The sequence below is a fragment of the Chlorocebus sabaeus genome, chromosome 10 (genome assembly GCF_047675955.1).
Source record: "Chlorocebus sabaeus isolate Y175 chromosome 10, mChlSab1.0.hap1, whole genome shotgun sequence".
Lineage (NCBI taxonomy): Eukaryota > Metazoa > Chordata > Mammalia > Primates > Cercopithecidae > Chlorocebus > Chlorocebus sabaeus.
In genome coordinates, this window is record NC_132913.1 from 98056802 (window position 1) to 98074557 (window position 17756).

Genomic DNA, 17756 nt, shown 5'->3' on the forward strand with positions numbered 1-17756 from the left:
ATGTTATTGATCTAGTTATTTGAAAATTGGGCAGATGTTAAGGCAGTTTTTGGCTCGCCAAGAAAATGTCCTAAGAATCAACTAGTGAGATTAAAATATGCAATGTGCAGGTCTAGCTTGGTACATCTGTTTCAAAATTCTCACCTGGTATGATTTAAGGGGATGGCTATGTAGAAAGTTTTCACTCCCATTCTGAAGTATCATTCACAATCATTATTTTGTGTTACTGTTACTCTTCTCAGACATTTCCTTTAAATTATGAAAACTCTCTGGTGTGGGAAATGCTATGGATGGGGGAGCAGTAACAATTGAGTTAGTCTGATTTACAGATGACTTTTTTTTTCGTCACCAGAGCTGAGTACAAAATTAACTCACTTCACTTTTTAATGCACAAGGCCAATTCTTATCAAACTTTTCTTTTCTTTCTCGTTGTCCCTTCTTTCTTATTATTTTTATTTCTTTGCTGGTAAGTGTGTCCAGTTTTATTTAGTAGGTAGAGGAGGAAGACTTTGTATATTTTCTAGAGTTGTCTACATATATTCTGTTAGACTCTTGTGGTGAAAAAGAACAAGAGAAATTATGTGTATTCCAGAAGTGAAAGTACTACATTCCTGCATGAAAATACTGCATTGCTGAATGTAGATGAAATAAATGCAAATTTATTGCATCCCTAATAGAAATGTGAAGAATCTAAATTTTTCTTATTTAATACCATTACTTGTAATTTTCATTTTAAACAACATAGCGACCTTTGAAGAACTGACTGATATTCCATGTAAGAATGAATGCAAACAAATAACTAAAGACCCCCTAAAAATTATCACAACAAACAAATAGAAAAACCTGACTGAAAAAGCTAAAGATAACTACATGACTTCTGGTTATCTTAGCACTTGAAGAACCTGCACTTGTGGTGCTGCTGTGTTCGCCCATGGTCACAATTATAGATGTGATGGTTCTTTTCAAGGCATGTGTCTTACGTGTATCTAGATGACTGTTCTTCAGAGTTAGGATTTTAGTCATTAAGTAAAAGTGGTTATTGTTCTAATTTAGAAAAATAGCTTATTTGTCAAGCACTTCCACTGAAAGGCTGAGTGCATACTTGCACATAAACAAATGAGTAATTGGTTTGGGAGCATATTCTTGGCAAGGGAAGTAGAAACATACGCTTCTAAAACAAATAGCAACAATAACAAAAAAAAGAAAATCTTTCCTCTACTTTTAAAATTAATTTATCTCTCTCTTTTTTTTTTTTTCCCGAAACTAAAAGTAACCACAAACTTTGGTGTTTCCAAGGCTCTCTGAAGCTCAAAAGTCCCCTCTGGGGTAAAGCCTTTCCAGACTTCCCCATTGGAAGCTGGGGGCCCCTGCCGTAAGCCACGACATCAACTTGTGCACACTTCTCTCATGGCACCTCTCATGATGTAGACATATCAATGGCTATTTGTGCTTCCTAACATACTCTGACCTCCTAAATGTAAGAATACAATATTTCATCTTCCATCATTAATATAGGCAGCACAGGTCTGATACAGAGCACATATTCACTAAATGTTAAAGCACTAATGAAAGAATGATAATGAATGTGGCTCTACCCTCACCATCCACTTTCCTGTACACTCTTTCCAACTACAAATCCTCAGTATGTTTCCCATACGTGCCATGTCCACTGTTGCTCTCAAACAATAGCCAATACTATTGCCATTGTCTATTGTACATCTGTCAACTCTTTTATCTATATATAGTTGAACTTTCTTTTTTCTTTTTTTTTTGAGGTGGAGTCTCACTCCATTGTCTGGGTTGCAGTGCAGTGGCGTGATCTCAGCTCACTGCAACCCCCACCTCCTGGGTTCAAGTGATTCTTTTGCCTCAGCCTCTCAAGTAGCTGGGATTAACAGATACCTGCCACAATGCCCAGCTAATTTTTTGTGTTTTTAGTAGGGATGGGGTTTCACCATGTTGGCCAGGCTGGTCTCAAACTCCTGACCTTGTGATTTGCCCGCCTCGGCCTCCCAAAGTGCTGGGATTACAGGTGTGAGCCACCGCACCCGGCCGAATGGAACTTTCTTTATAGATCTGTTCTCATCCCTCCACTGCCATAGCATTTCTCAAGTACAGTCTTACACACGATTATCTTTCTCTGGGCTCACGTAGCACCACATAGCTTATCCCTCCATAAAGTGTTTTGAATCACTATCATTTCATTGTCTCAAATATTGCTCCCGTATCTTCTGGGGCAGCACTGTTCAGTAGAAATTTCTGGGATGATGAAATATTCTGTAATCTGCACTGCCTGACACTGGAGCCACTGACCATGTGTGGCTATTGAGCACTTGAAACCTGGCTTTGGTGACTGTAGATCTAAATTTTTAGTTGTAAAAGATTTAATTAACTTTTCAATTTAAATAACCACATGTGGCTAGGGGCTGCTATGTTGGATGGCACAGTTCCAAAGCACAGGGCTTGGCACACATACTAAGTCAGCAATAATACTTAATATTGGATTGCATTCAAGAATTTAACAGGAAAATGTATTGCTCTGAGAGAATGCTTATCAAATACTTGGGAAAACTAAATTCAAAATAAGAATAAAAAGAGAAGAAATTAAATTCAATGGGAGATTTAACACACTGATTTGAGACAGAAGGGAATTTAGGTGCAATAGGAAAAGAAAATTGACTAGGAAGAACTGTAGCTGCAAAAATTTAAACTAATACTGACACTGGAAAGTCAGAGAAATAGCCATTATATACGCCAGCTTGATTTTTCTTCTCCAAACTCACAATATGAATTAATTAAAGCAGATTAATGATTAGAATGAACAAAATGCAATAGATTTAATCCAATTACATTTTATTAACAGCATTTCATGAAAATGTTTTCTTAATGCAAGTTAGTTCTTCTGGCAATACACTATTTTAATTTCATTGTATTGACTATCAAACTATTATAATTGAATTGTATTGTATTAACTATTACATGAAATAGCTGGCCCACAGGTATGTGGTTAAAGATCCTTTTACAGTAGTATTTTATTTTTCTTTCCCTTAGTTCTTTACAAATTATTTTTGCATGCATTTTGAAATCTAGTTATGAGCTAATTTCAATCACTTCTTTGTCTTTTCTATAACATAAAAACCTAGGGAATTGAAGTTTTTATATTTATCCTTCATTTATTTATATTCATAAATTATATTTATAATTTATAAAATATATGCATTTTATTTGTGTTTATATTACTTATATTTATCCTTCATTTATTTATTTTCATCAATGTTTATTGAATACTCTCTGTGGGCCAGATAATGTGGTCGATTTGGGGAGTAATCTGGTAAATAAGCCAAATGTCTTCTTTACCTTTATGGAACTTAAATCTAGCAGGAAAAAGCCTGATTGATGAATAAAAGTTAAGAGACATTAAAAGTATCAGGTGATAACGGACATGCTAAACTGTATGGTTCTGTGTCCATCGCTGCAAGCAAAAGAGGCAGTCAAAAGCACAAGAAGTTCAGCATGGATGAGAGCAAACCAAAAGGCTTCACAAATGAAGCTTGGCTTTGGTTGGACTTTAAAGGGCTGCTGAGGGTCGGGGAGAAGTTGAGAAGGTAAAAGGAATGTCAAAGGTGTTACAGATGAGAGAAGCAATACAAATAAAGTCTACGCTATGGACAGGAGCAGGGGGAAAATAAGACAAATCTAGTTTGAGCAGAAAACAATTATAAAATGACAAAACTATCTTCTCAACGTAGACCGATGGGTGATATTAGTAAGTAGAGGTAATTTATGGAGAGGATATCCAACCTGATGCAATGTTGGGACGCCTAGGTGGAGATGATTCTCAAAGCTCATATGCATAAAGACCTGGAGCACAGGTTACATGTTGGAGAATAGGCCATGGATTTGGGAATCGCCAACCAACCGTGCAACTTGCACCCATGACAGTGGCTGAATTTAGAGAGGGAGAGAGGGAAGACAAAAGCAGGTAACAAAGAGTAGAGCCCTGGTGGGGGAAACCCAAACTAGTAAATGGTAGTTGTGAGTAATAAAGTAGAGTGAGGAGTCACTTAGTAGAAGCCAGAATATCTTTTTAAAAAATAAATAATCAAAAGGGTCTTGTGATAACAGGTTGAGGAAAATGAAAACTGAGAAAGGGCTCCTGGATTTAGAGAGTGAGGTCTCCGATTATTACTAATGAGCACATTTATTAGAACAGTAAATGCACTTGCCATTTTTTATAAAAGCAGCAGGGAAGAGGTCACATAGAGTGTGAAAGCAGGCGATCAGAGATTGTCAGCTTTGCAAATAGAAGACTTCATAGAGGCTGGAAGATTGAGTGGGTTCGTCATTATTTGTGTATTTTTAAAAGACAACAGGACTTAAATATGTTTGAAGGTGGAAAATAAGAAGCCTTGGTGTTTTTGAAATTGAACTTGTCACTGCTTTTTATTGTGTTTGGTCTAAACTTGAATCTCTCTTTTCTATTAAATCCTAGTGAGTCCATTACCGAAGAAACCCTGAAAAGAGCAAAGGAGATTGGGTTCTCAGATAAGCAGATTTCCAAATGCCTTGGGCTAACTGAGGCCCAGACGAGGGAGCTGAGGCTAAAGAAAAACATCCACCCTTGGGTTAAACAGGTAAAAGAGTTTCCCTTTCCCTCCAACCCGCACCAACAGGATTTCTGTGGTAAAATGTAGGCACCCATTCAAAAGGCCATTGTCAATAAAAAGAGGAGTGGGATTAAGAAGTGACACTACTCATCTGGTTGATGCTCATAATGTCACCAATTTTATTGAGCACATGATTAATTTTTACCTAAAAGGGAAAGAAGGAAAGGGCACTAGGTTGTAAAGATAAGAGTGAGTACCTGATTTTCTTGGCCTAACTGAACAAAACAGAACAAAAATTTAAACTCTCTCTCCTCTGCTTTTTGACCTGTGTTCAAATATGTAAGTAGTTAAGAAATCCTTAGTGTAATAGAAGGACTTGAAATTTCCTAGCGTGGTGGCTGACCCTCTTGAAAATAATAGTTATCTCCTTTGGCACTAACTTTTTACAGGGTAATACTTTATATTAAGTGCCCCATCATTATGGTTCATTTAGTGTTCATTGTGATAGGGCTGGGCATAATGAGCTCATCTAGTATTCATGACAATCACGCATGAACATTCATAGGTGTGCTGTTGTGATTTTTTTTTCCTTTGGCCTTTAATGGAAGGTATGTCTTGGTTTAAAGTACTACCAGCTGGTTTTTGTCCTTTAAAATCATTGACTTGTCTCTGCATGCTCAAGGGGCACATGCATACCCTTAGGTCTCAAGCTTGATGCTAAATATTTTCCACTCAGCGATTATCTTTCTTCCTTGTCACCTGCTTTACACCAACTTGCCCTGTCGGCCCCAAATTCTTGCTCACTAAGCTGAGTTACTGGCCTTTGAGAGTGGAATTGATTTCCAAATATGTTCAATGAGATCTTGTTCTCCCCCCTGTTCATCCCCTATGGCTTTATGTTATTTGTGTCATCCGAACACTTAGTGCCACAGGCAACTTAAATCCTGCGCATTAATTTGCAAACCAAAGAGATCCTTACATAAAGGTTATTTTACTCAGATTTTAGATTTCATATACAGCTGCTTTTAGAGAGCTGGTGGGGTAAGTCTTCCTAGTAACCAGTTGACTATAGGACCACTTTGCGATGTTCATGAGAGATACTACTACTACTACTAGTGATCCAACGCCGTGTTTCTCAAGTGATAACTAGATCATATCACTATTATCTCTCTCTTATTTTCAGAATTAGAAAGCAATTCCATGGGTCATACATTTTCTTGTCTGCATACTTTACAGTAATAGGAATTAAAGGAATATATACATATATAAAGCAAAAAACATTTAGTCTTGAACAAATTATAATAACATTCTTGTTTATTTGTTTTCTCTTACAGATTGATACACTGGCTGCAGAATACCCGTCAGTAACAAACTATCTCTATGTTACCTACAATGGTCAGGTAGGAATGGGCAAACTGGCATATCCAGAAAGCACTAGATTTGGTAGACAGTTCACACTAGGGAATATATATTTTTTACCTCTTTCGATATCTAGGTAATAAAAAATGGCATCATGTGTGAGATATGATTATATGTTCCTGTACTCAGTCTTTTAAGAACTGCCTTAAGATAATGAAATCAAACAAGTGAAAAATTAAGGACAATGACTATGTGATCATACAATTATGCCATGTTCTCATGACTATTTAATTTTAAAATATTGTGCCATATCTATTTTTTATAAATAAGTAGGGCTTGTATAACTTTATACTTATGGGTTTCCAGAGACTAATAGAGAATACACGTTAACAAGAGGAAGAATGAGAAATACATACTTAATGATAGGACAAATAGTTTAATTAAATGGAATAATAACACATAATGATTTCCACATCTTCCTTTTCTTATTTTCTCAGGAGCATGATATCAATTTTGATGACCATGGAATGATGGTGCTAGGCTGTGGTCCATATCACATTGGTAAAATAATAAATTATATGTATATAGGACTTTACACAATTTATATAGTTTTATTCATGTATGTTAATTTCATTATTCCAAGAACTGTGTCAAATAAATGCTATATGTTTTGCACATTAGGAAACTGGGGTTCAGAAAAATAAAACCCAAATATATACAGCTATTTAGTAGTAGAGTGGGATTCAAATGCAGGTCTCAACTACAAATTCTATCTCCTCTCATTTCACTGTGCAACTTCATTTTCACCCTTTTTAACTGAATTGAGCCTCTCACTGGAGTTGGGATTGGATTAGACATTGATCTTTTATCTTCTAGCATAGTTTTCATAAGGATCTACATTTACTCAAGAACTTTATACATTAGCCAGAAATTATATCACAGATACCATCTCTGACCTCATCCTATGTAACATATATGACTTTTGTTTACATCAAATGCAAAAATCTTGTTTCTTTGGTGCACAGGTAGAGCATTATATAGGCAAATTAAAACATAATCACCAGAAATTATGACATTTCTCTCCAGCCAATTAAATAACCACTAAAGATGATTACAAATGCAAGTATGTATTTTAATGGACAGTGATATTAGTCAACATATGGATTTAATATTTAATCTCCACAAAGCATTGTAATATGGAAATGATAGAATCTATGGTTTAAATATATGTAAGTCTTACTCTATTACTTTAAGCATAGTTTACTTTAGTTTTTACAATGAACTAAGAGGTTCAGGATATGTTAGTTTACCAATCATTGGACAAATCTTGAAGTAGGACAAAAATGTTTATCTTTACCACCCTAGTCATTGTCTTAGTCCATTTGTGCTGCTGTAACAAAATACCTGAGATTGGGTAATTTATCAATAAATTCTCACAGTTATAGGGGCTGGGAAGTCCAAAATCGAGTGCCAGGCAGTTCAGTTGTCTGGTAAGACATAGGTTTCTGCTTCTAAGATGGCACTTGTGCTCCCCACAAGGAATGCTGTCTTTACATGGCAGAAGGTACAGGAGCACAAAGGGAACAAGTTCCCTCCATCAAACCCTCACCCCCAGTTTTTTCTGAGACAAGGTCTTACTGTGTCACCTGGGCTGGAATGCAGTGGTATGATCATGGTTCACTGTAGCCTTGATGTCCTAGGCTCAAGCACTCCTCCCACCTCAGCCTCCTTAGAAGCTGGGCCTGTAGGCGTGTGCCATCATGCTTGGCTAATTTATTTTTATTTTTATTTTTTGTAGAGATGGAATTTTTCTGTGTTGACCAGGCTAGTCTCACACTTCTGGACTCATGAGATCCTCCTGCCTCAGCCTCCCAAAGTGCTGGTATTACAGGCAGGAGCCACTATGTCCAGCAAGCTTTCTATAATGGAATTAATCTATTCATGAGGGATCTGCACTTACGAACTAAAACCCTCCTACAAGGCCCCACCTCCCAGCACTGTTGCACTGGTGACTAAGTGTTCCAACACATGGATTTCAGGGGACATGTTTAGACCATGGCAGTTATCTTATGGCTAAATAGCCTGACCATTTCACCAGCATCTACCTGTCTACTCTCTGGAGTACTTTTTCTTCCTTTTCAAATTTTACCTATTTATGCAGTAATTCTTCATTATATCAGGATCCAAAGACTAATCAAGCTAATAATCAAGTGTGTGCTTACTTAGCATTAATATGCCAGTATATTTGAATAACGTATTTTCACAAGAATTTTTAGAAGACAATATCTTAATGCAAAGAATTAGTACAAGTCTGTGCACTTTCAATTCTATGGCATCCCAGTAGACGTGATATTTCGAGGTGTTTAGGCCATTATTACACTTCAGATTTCTTTATAGAAGGTCACTCACTCTGCATGGGTGGCCTTGCCAAGTTTAAAAGGATATGCTTGGAAAGGATAGGACTCTTCTATCAATCAGGATATGTCAGAGCTGCAAGGCACCTCAGGGATCATTAGGTTCAGCCCTCAGACAGTAGATTAAATGGAAAGGCTGAAAAAAGAGCTCAAGTATCCTGATCACTGGATTAACTATTTTTGTGTATTGAGGTCAATATATTCACTTTGAATTCCTTTTCAGTAGGTGAGGGTTATTTTTATCATTAAAATTACCTGCCATTAACATTGAAGTTCTAAATATTTCAAATATTTAGATTTTCTATTGCAGAATTTAGCATATATGACAAGCCAATATTTCCTTGCTGTTTAATTTGTACCTGTTTCTCCTACTACTAATATAGCATTCATCATGGATTTGAAATTTATATTTTGGAGTTTAAACATTGAATTGAAAGTCATTAGCTTCCTTAGCCTGGACTGACGGGTGATACATTTCTGCTTCTTTTTGTATTGTAACTTTGTGCTTCTCTTACCCCTTTTGCCAATCTCATTGTCTCTGCAGGCAGCAGTGTGGAATTTGATTGGTGTGCTGTCTCTAGTATCCGCACACTGCGTCAACTTGGCAAGAAGACGGTGGTGGTGAATTGCAATCCTGAGACTGTGAGCACAGACTTTGATGAGTGTGACAAACTGTACTTTGAAGAGTTGTCCTTGGAGAGAATCCTAGACATCTACCATCAGGAGGTAAGAAAAGAAAAACAGAAAAAAAAAGAAAAAAAGAAGATAGCTATATGCAGTATACACTTTATATATATGCATTCAGGTATGTAGATATATATTATAATTCCCCTTAGAAGAAAGAACTGCCAGTGGCATCCATTGTCTTATTTTGTAGTAAAACTCTAAAAAAAAAAAAAAAAAAAAATCACTCCATTCTTATATTTTTGAGCCCCTGGCACAGAGTGATTATTTTTCACATAAAGTTTACTTTTTCTTTCTAAGAGTTTCAGCTAGATTGAAAACTCTACTTGGTAACATGTGCCAGATACATACTAACTAATGCAAGATGATCCCTCATAAATATCTTGCAGAGTGATTTAATTGGTCATCTACACATACAATAAACAGCCTCTTTCTAGTTTGTGTGATGTGGTTTAATGATGAACAGTTCACTGAAAATAGTCAGTTGTTCACAAAAGACCAGTTAATTCCTTGTTCCATCAGATGAAGCCATTAGTCTTCAGTTTAAGATCAATGAGTTCATTGTGAATAATTTTGCTTCTTTTATAGCTTTCATTTACAGTTGCTCCTCCATTCCCATCCCAATATTACTGAGTATCTTCACTGTGAATTCATGGGATTGCAGATTACTATAAGACTGCAGCACAAATTAAATTATCTTATAATTAAAAACTACTGGAAAATTTTACAGTGATGTTCAGTAGTTAGGCCTTTGATATTATTATAGTTACTATTATTACTTTTTAACAGAAAATCATCTCTGTGTTGAAAATATGGTCAATTAGAGGGAAAAAATTACTAAATTGGAGCCAAAATACTTAAAATTTAGTTTTGACTGACAACCTCATTGATTTCTTTAAGTTACATAAATTCTCTGTGCTTTATCTTTATTTTAAATGAATCATATGAGTATAAACACATGCCACTTGCAAATACTGTGAAGTTAACATAGAGTTTATGGCTGAAGTCAGATTGTAAAGTATGAAGTATAGTGCTAGAATAATGCTATTATTTTACTATTACAAAAGAAAGTAGACAAGTTTAGGAAGGATGTATAATTATAGTTGTCTACTTGGGCCTGGCCTACTAATCCTTTCATAAAATTGATCCATTAAATAGAATATACAGCATTTTTTAGACCTATCTCTGACATGGTTGTTTTTAAATCACTCCTTAATATTCATTTCAGAGACAGGTGGGCATCAAAATAAGTGTACCCTACAAATATTTCTTGAATGTTTTGTAAATCCAGGTTCAGTATGATAGACAGCTAAAAAAACAGGTTCAAGACATTAACAATAAAACTAGTATCTGTGATATAAATGTGAAAAATCAAATACTAATTTAAAAATATTAAAAAACATTACAGATGATAGCAGCAGGCATTTTTGCATATAATTAATTATGTCCTCATGAAATGGTTTAAAGAAAGATGAGAAACCTCTGTGACTGCTTTTGGATACACTTATACATGGCTCTTAATGAGATTTGTTTACTAAAACTGAAGTCAGTGTTACAGAAAGAATTAAGTTGGGCCTTCTTTGAAACTAATTTGTATTTAAAATATAGTATTACTATATATTAGGAGGTAATTTAAAATATGCTAGAGGACATAATATGATGTACATATGTAAATGTAGACAATGGTACTTCTGTCACAAAACAAGTTAAATGAATGGATTAATGACAGACATTAATTAGTGATAGGCAAAACCCATTAGAGAACGCATGACTCAAGACAGAATTGAGGTTCATTTATAGCATTTGGTTTAATTGTAATTAATGTAATCCTAAAATACTGCCTAAACTATAAAACATCTTTTACTAAAATATAAATTAGTACAATACAAAGCATCATCCTTCTCATTGGCAGGTGTACAGATAGAATTTTATAAATTGGAGATAATTCATAACATTCCAAAAACCAGGGCCGTTTGTAATGAGGCAAATACTATTTCTGTTAGAAAGATAAATTTTCTCACGTTGCATTCTTTCTATAATACATCTAATTTGTGCATAAAAATAAGGACTAACCAAAGTGATTAGTGGCCGGGATAAGTTAAGATATTCTCAAATAAACTTGAAGTATTTCCTTTTAATGTTTTTCTATTGAAAATATGTTTCTGGTATGGTTGCAACTTGGATATTGTTTCAGAAATATTCTTGTGCTGTGGTAGGTTAGTGCTATCAGGTTTAAAAAAACAGAAAACTAACATGGGTAAAAAGGATGCAAACAGATCTAGGTATGATTAATGGAATTTGGGGAGCTTAATGGAATTTTGGGCCTAAATATTTTAGAAATCTACTAAACAATATTCAAAAGTTAGAAGATTTTATTTCAGTAGGTTTCTTGAAACTATTCAGGCATAATGGCTAGGATAAGGATGATGATTTACCTGTGTGGGTTACCAGGGTCTCATCCCTATGTTCCTACAGGTCCCGTGATATTTGGTGTTGGATCAATTTAAGATTGGATTATTCCATAAAACTATGCTATATTAACATCTTACAAATATGTTCTCATACTGAATTCCTTTTGCTGTGTGGGCAAGACCTGCACGACACCATCACACTGCTAATAGGAGCTTTGGGCTTATGTAAGAAAATCTTATCCAAAACAACATCTGAATAAGGCTAAAGATTCTGGCACTGTTTGTAAAGCAAGTAGTAAGGCAGTAGGAACTAAAATCAGTCACTAGGTACTGTGGACAGGTACTAAGGCTGCAGCAAAGGAGAGGGGAAGGTGGAAGGTCATCAAAGCGGAAGGTCATCAAAGTGGGACCTGAGATCTAGGCTGGACCTAAGGGGTAGCTAAAGGTTAGATAAGCTGGAAGAGAAGAGAAAGGAAACAACAGCCAGGGAAGTTTCAGTGGTGCAAAGAATTTGCTAGTGGGAAAGTAGGTAGTTGGGGCTAATGAGTAGTCTTTTTGAGGCTGAGAGGGGTGATAATAGATAAGATTGGAAAGTCTTAAGTGCCCTGGGGGTCAAAAGTTTATACTTTATTCTCTAGGCAATGGAAACCTTTGGAGAACTCTGAGTGTAGGAGCAATTTGATGAAGCAGTCTTGCTTAATCTTAATGTGAAGTGCTGGGGTGCAGGTGTGCAGGAGAAGGGAGTGTTAAAAGGAGAAATCTGTATTCAGTTAGGAAATTCCAGCAGTAGTCCGGGAATTAATTGATTATAGCATAGAGTACGTGGCAAACATTTATTGGCTTGATTTTCCTTTCCATTTGCCACACATATGAATGTCACAAATGATATTCATGTGTACTTGTATGGAAATCTGGCACAGATATTAGCATCTAAGTGCCTGGAAAGTCAAAACTTTGTGGCATCATTTAACAGTATTAATTGGTAGGAGAGATGTAAATATCACAATCAGGTTAAGAATTATCAGTAAGAAAATAGATGCAATATTAGCATAGTTGTCCATTCATAATGAAGTTACTCCAATGGCTGATATTGTGCGTGTCTTTTTCAGGCATGTGGTGGCTGCATCATATCAGTTGGAGGCCAGATTCCAAACAACCTGGCAGTTCCTCTATACAAGAATGGTGTCAAGATCATGGGCACAAGCCCCCTGCAGATTGACAGGGCTGAGGATCGCTCCATCTTCTCAGCCGTCTTGGATGAGCTGAAGGTGGCTCAGGCACCTTGGAAAGCTGTTAATACTTTGGTAAGGAGAGAAACAAGTATCTGTTTTTAACGTTCTATTTTGAAGAGCTGTAACCTGAATGTTGACTATTGGATATGTTAACTATAGGGCTGATAGAATGCATACACTTAGTGAATTTTCTTTAAAGTTGTTGTATATCCATGATTGCAGTTAAATGGTGATTATGAATTGATAGCAGTATTCTCATTAAGATTCAGACAATGAAAATAATTTCAAACCAGTTTTGAACAAGATTTGATATTTAGAATCAAAAGCTAGGAATTTTATGTATTTCAGTGTCCAATTTACATTTTAATGGTGTCTTTTAGAGAATAAAGAAGCTGGGTTACCACTTGAGCTAATGATACATTCTATAATTTTATTGTGTATTTTAAACTATTCATACATTTTTGTTGTTGTTTCTATTAATTAGAATGAAGCACTGGAATTTGCAAAGTCTGTGGACTACCCCTGCTTGTTGAGGCCTTCCTATGTTTTGAGGTAACACTGTATATTGTTTTTCAAAACAATGATTCAAAAATTGGGAGATACAGAAATGCATGCTGTATGCTAATAACACTAGGGTTCTATATGTAGTAATTTATAAATCCATTGACAATTTCCAAACCATCACAGCCAGTTGTAGGACCAATGTGTGGTCTTCTAGTTTAATGCTTTCCTTTCAGGGAGTGGCCATAGGAAGAGACTACAGTTCTTCATCTAGAAGTGTAGTGGAAGGCATCCCCTTACCAGAGAGGGTAGCTTTATATTAAAGAACAGGACAATTAAAAAAAGACACACACAAATTGAGGTATCTCTCACCAGCATGTTTTCTGATACCCAGTAACGACAGCTTATCTTTCACTATTGTCAGCACCTTCTGATAGTGCCTTTGTTTTAAAATTTTAAGTTTTTGAGATAAGAGTGTTTAATAGATAAATTATAATGGTGAGGAACAGGGACAGTTAGGATCTTTTATATTAAACTTTAAAACAAAGTTTTATCATGAAAGGAGAAGTTGTGAATTATCACTTACTTTCTTCAGATGTTACCACATGTAAGGAATGACTTCACTAAACAGGGGATAATAAAAGAAACACAATTTGCTCTGCACAATTTGAAAGTGTAAATGGAATTTGATATGGGTTCCTTTAAAATGATGAAAATGAAAAATTTCAAATGAGGTGGAAATCTTTTTATTTAAATATCATTATGTGTAAACCATAGTCTAATAATACTACCTCTTTGAGGAGTTAATGTAAATTAATTTAAACATGCACACATTTAAGGAAGGATTAAAAAAACAGCTTTGACTATCACACTTCTTTTCCCTTTTTGCAATCTATATTTTTGTTCCAGTTTCATATACTCTGAATGATAAGCATTATTGCTCTAGCCTTCCTCTCTTAAACAAATGAAGCAATTGAAAGCCCTTTAGGCAGAAATTTGTAATAGGATGATAAACTGGTGAGGTGATGGATATATAAATAACTTGATTGACTTTCGATAATGTCAAAACATAGATCAAAACATCACATAATACCTCATAAATATATGCAATTACTATTTGCCAATTAAAAATATATTTTAACTTTAAAAGAGAAATTTGTAGTAGTGTAAAGGAGGTAAATGCTTCTGTTTAAAAGCAAAGTAATATTTTTCTTTTTCCTTTTTTTTTTGCTTTCTGTTACTCCTCCTCTCCTCCCCTCCCAACCCATTTTGAAAATGTTGAAATTCAGAGTAAGTTGGTTTCAGATAGAATTTTTTCTCAAGTATGTAAAAAGAAAGGATATAGTTGAAAATATTTTATTAAGATACTGTACATTATGTTAGCAAATAATACTTTAAAAATTGATTCATCTGCAATCTGGTTGAGGGAGTAGCATAACCTGCTTTGACAACAGAGCAGTGGGCCTAGATCAGCTGTTGATAATGAACTCTGAAGAAACAGGTTGGGGAAATCAGGTTCTGGGCTGAATCCTGCTAAGGCTTAAGAATTCCCTGGAACCAGCAGAGTGTTAATATAGTAAATCAGAAAGGGAAAACCTTGGAGAAGTATAATTACTGGAGCTACCAGGATTCCCTTTGGGAATTAATACAGATTTACCGACCCCAACACTTTACCTTCTTCTATCCTCGACTTTGTCAGTTTTATACTTTGGTTGATTGTCCTGGTGATTAAATGGAGAAAAGTCTCAATTTAGCAAGAGGCACCTTGTTATTCTGCCCGGACTGGAACTAAAAGTTGTCTGGAACTGTTCTGAGAACCAGTTAAATCTAATATTATCATAAACCTGACCTGCTTTTTTTTCCCCCTCCTTTTCCAGTGGGTCTGCTATGAATGTGGTATTCTCTGAGGATGAGATGAAAAAATTCCTAGAAGAGGCCACTAGAGTTTCTCAGGTAGTGTCCGATTTCTTTGTAGTGACTTTTGTGTCTTAAATGCAACCTTACTTTGTATGTTTTCTTTTCACACAATGTGTTAGAATGAGTTTTCTTTTTTTCCTCTTCTACCCTCTAGTCTCCTATATATAAGAATGAGTAAACTTGAAGGTATTAAATTATAACTAGATTTTTAAGGTTGGTGGAAAAAGAGGAATACCTGTACATATTTTAATCAAAACAGATTTTAGACTCCAGGAGTCTAAAAGGACAATGATTTTTGTTCTTCTCATGAATTAGATGCTGGTCAGGGTATTTCTGGAATTCCCAGTCTCAAGGGCTGCTCAACCCTGCTCACCATTAACAAGTGAAAGCTTTCCTGATTTTTAATTTTCACATCTGGGAACTTTGCCTTAGTCAAACATGCAATTTTAATAGTCCCTCACTCAACTATTTTTTATTTTTTCATGTTGGCACATTCAATTTGTGAGTTAATACAAACATTTCTTATTTTGTGGCAACTCAACCGCCTTCCTCCACTTCCTCTCAACCTTTACTTTCTCCTTCAGTATTACCTCAGCATGATCCATTTAAGATTTACCCAGTGGGGTTATTGATCTTGTATTGTAGAGGATAAAAGTAATGTTTTCCTTTTAAAAGCTTTCAAAAGCTTGTTGGGGCTTTTTTTTTTTTTTTTTTTTTTTTTTTTTTTTAAAGGGGAGGAACAATTCATAGAGAGGAGTTTGATGTTAGGCAAGTGGAATTTGGAGGGAGGAAGAGTGAAATCAGGAGCACTTCAAAGAGGAATAAAGTGCATGGACTGTTTCTGCACACATGACACTGGATCCCTCTTCTGTGTATGATAGCTGCTCCCAAGGATGTTTGGGTGGTAAGAGAGTAGATAAGAATAAAGAGTGAGAAAAGGCAAAGAGTGTAAAAAAAGAAAACCAGGTAGATTTTGAATTCATGTTTGTGTGCAAATCAGATAGCTGAGAAGGGAATCTTTCCAATGGGCCAGTTTTCATTAATGGAGTGAGACATCAATTGTCTTCTCCTCTATTTTATTCCTGGTCAGGGGTCCTGCCATGTGGCCCTTTTCAGGGACTGACTACTGTACTCAGCTGGTCTCACATGAGTGATGAGGCAGGTGTCCCGTCTTGTCTGCCTCGAACACTCCTCATAGGATCTCAGTACAATATTTTTAAAGTATTTTTTCATTAGCATATGGATAGAATCCACAGGGGACCAAAGTTTAATAATAGAGATGTTGTGATTGAATATAGCTCAATGTTCCCTGTCAAACTACAGCAGCATCTGGGATACTAAATTAAATGACTCTAGAGTAAAACCAGCCCCAATCAATCACTAATCTATGTATGCATTCATTTATTTATAACACCTGTTATATGGTGGCCTTGATCTCAGTATCAGGAATTATACTCATGTAAAGAAAGATACGGTCTTTACTGTCACATAGGACTTCTTTTTGCTAGGCTCAACAAACTTCAAATAATTACAATTAAATATGATGAGCAATGAACGTTGCAATAGAAAAAATACAGGATGTTGAGGGAGAGTGTGAAAGTCTTGGGCTCTAGTCCCTGAGGAAGGGACTTTTAATTGATACCTAATGGTTGATTCAGAATTAACTGGGCAAATGGCTTACATTGTGGGAGTAGGAGGAAGAAAGGAACAGCATGTTTGAAGGCCTGAAGGGGAGAAACAGTAGGGAGTTTCTCAAAACTGATAAAGCATTCTTTATACGGCTAGGACATCAAACGTGATGCTGATTATTAATGATGGTGTAGAAGTAGTCAGGGACCAGATAAAGTAGACTTTATTGGTCATTATAATGAGTTTGAATTTTAGTCATATTTTTAATTTTAAAAACATTAGTGTGCTGTAGTACACAGAGTGAATTATGGGGAAGACCAAATTCATGGAAAGAGGTGAGTGAGTTGTTGGTATAGCTCAGGGTAGAGATGACAGTGCCTGGGATAAGAGTAATGACACTAAAGATGGAGAGAAATGATAAGAATGTGCATTGAAAAGAATTAGTGAATGAATGGAGGAGGAGGGTGAAAGAGGATAAAGGATAACTCCTGAGTCTTCTGCCTTGGATAACGGGGTAGACAGTGATGCCATTTATTGAGATAGGGAACACTGAGGAAGGAGAAAAGTCTAGAGGGAGGAATTATATATTTATTTTTTAACCTTTTGAATATGAACTGCCTGTGAGGAATCCAAGTGGAGATGATTTAAACGCAAGGGTTATTATAATAGGTTTGGAATTGAGTGCCAAGATCATGGCTAGAGATAGAGAAGTAAATATAGATTTTGAAATAAATAGCATATCATTTTAATTGAAGATTAGAAAATGAAAGCAATCACTGAGGGAGAGAGTATAGAAGAAAAGGAACAGCTAAGACAGACACCAGAGGAATACTGGCATTTAAGGCAGAGAGGAGAAGAAAGAACCACAGATGAGCTGAAGAAAGAAGCCCAAAAATGTAGTTTACAGATACCAAAGGAAGAAAGTGTTTTTTTCTGAAGGCCAGCCTTGTATAATGCTGTATTTCATGATAGTGGTCAGAAGGGGTTTGTGTTCAGAGGAAA

At 35.7% G+C, this 17756-nt stretch overlaps 1 protein-coding gene across 1 annotated transcript in view; it reads left to right on the forward strand.

The window, feature by feature from the left end:
* CPS1 (carbamoyl-phosphate synthase 1) overlaps window positions 1–17756 on the forward strand; it is a 119642-nt gene that overhangs the window by 77625 nt on the left and 24261 nt on the right. Inside the window, exons 22-28 of the mRNA XM_007966137.3 lie at window positions 4493–4634; window positions 5942–6007; window positions 6464–6527; window positions 8925–9106; window positions 12585–12779; window positions 13192–13259; window positions 15086–15161. Of these exons, the coding sequence (XP_007964328.1) occupies window positions 4493–4634; window positions 5942–6007; window positions 6464–6527; window positions 8925–9106; window positions 12585–12779; window positions 13192–13259; window positions 15086–15161 (793 nt within the window). The remainder of the gene's footprint in view (window positions 1–4492; window positions 4635–5941; window positions 6008–6463; window positions 6528–8924; window positions 9107–12584; window positions 12780–13191; window positions 13260–15085; window positions 15162–17756) is intronic.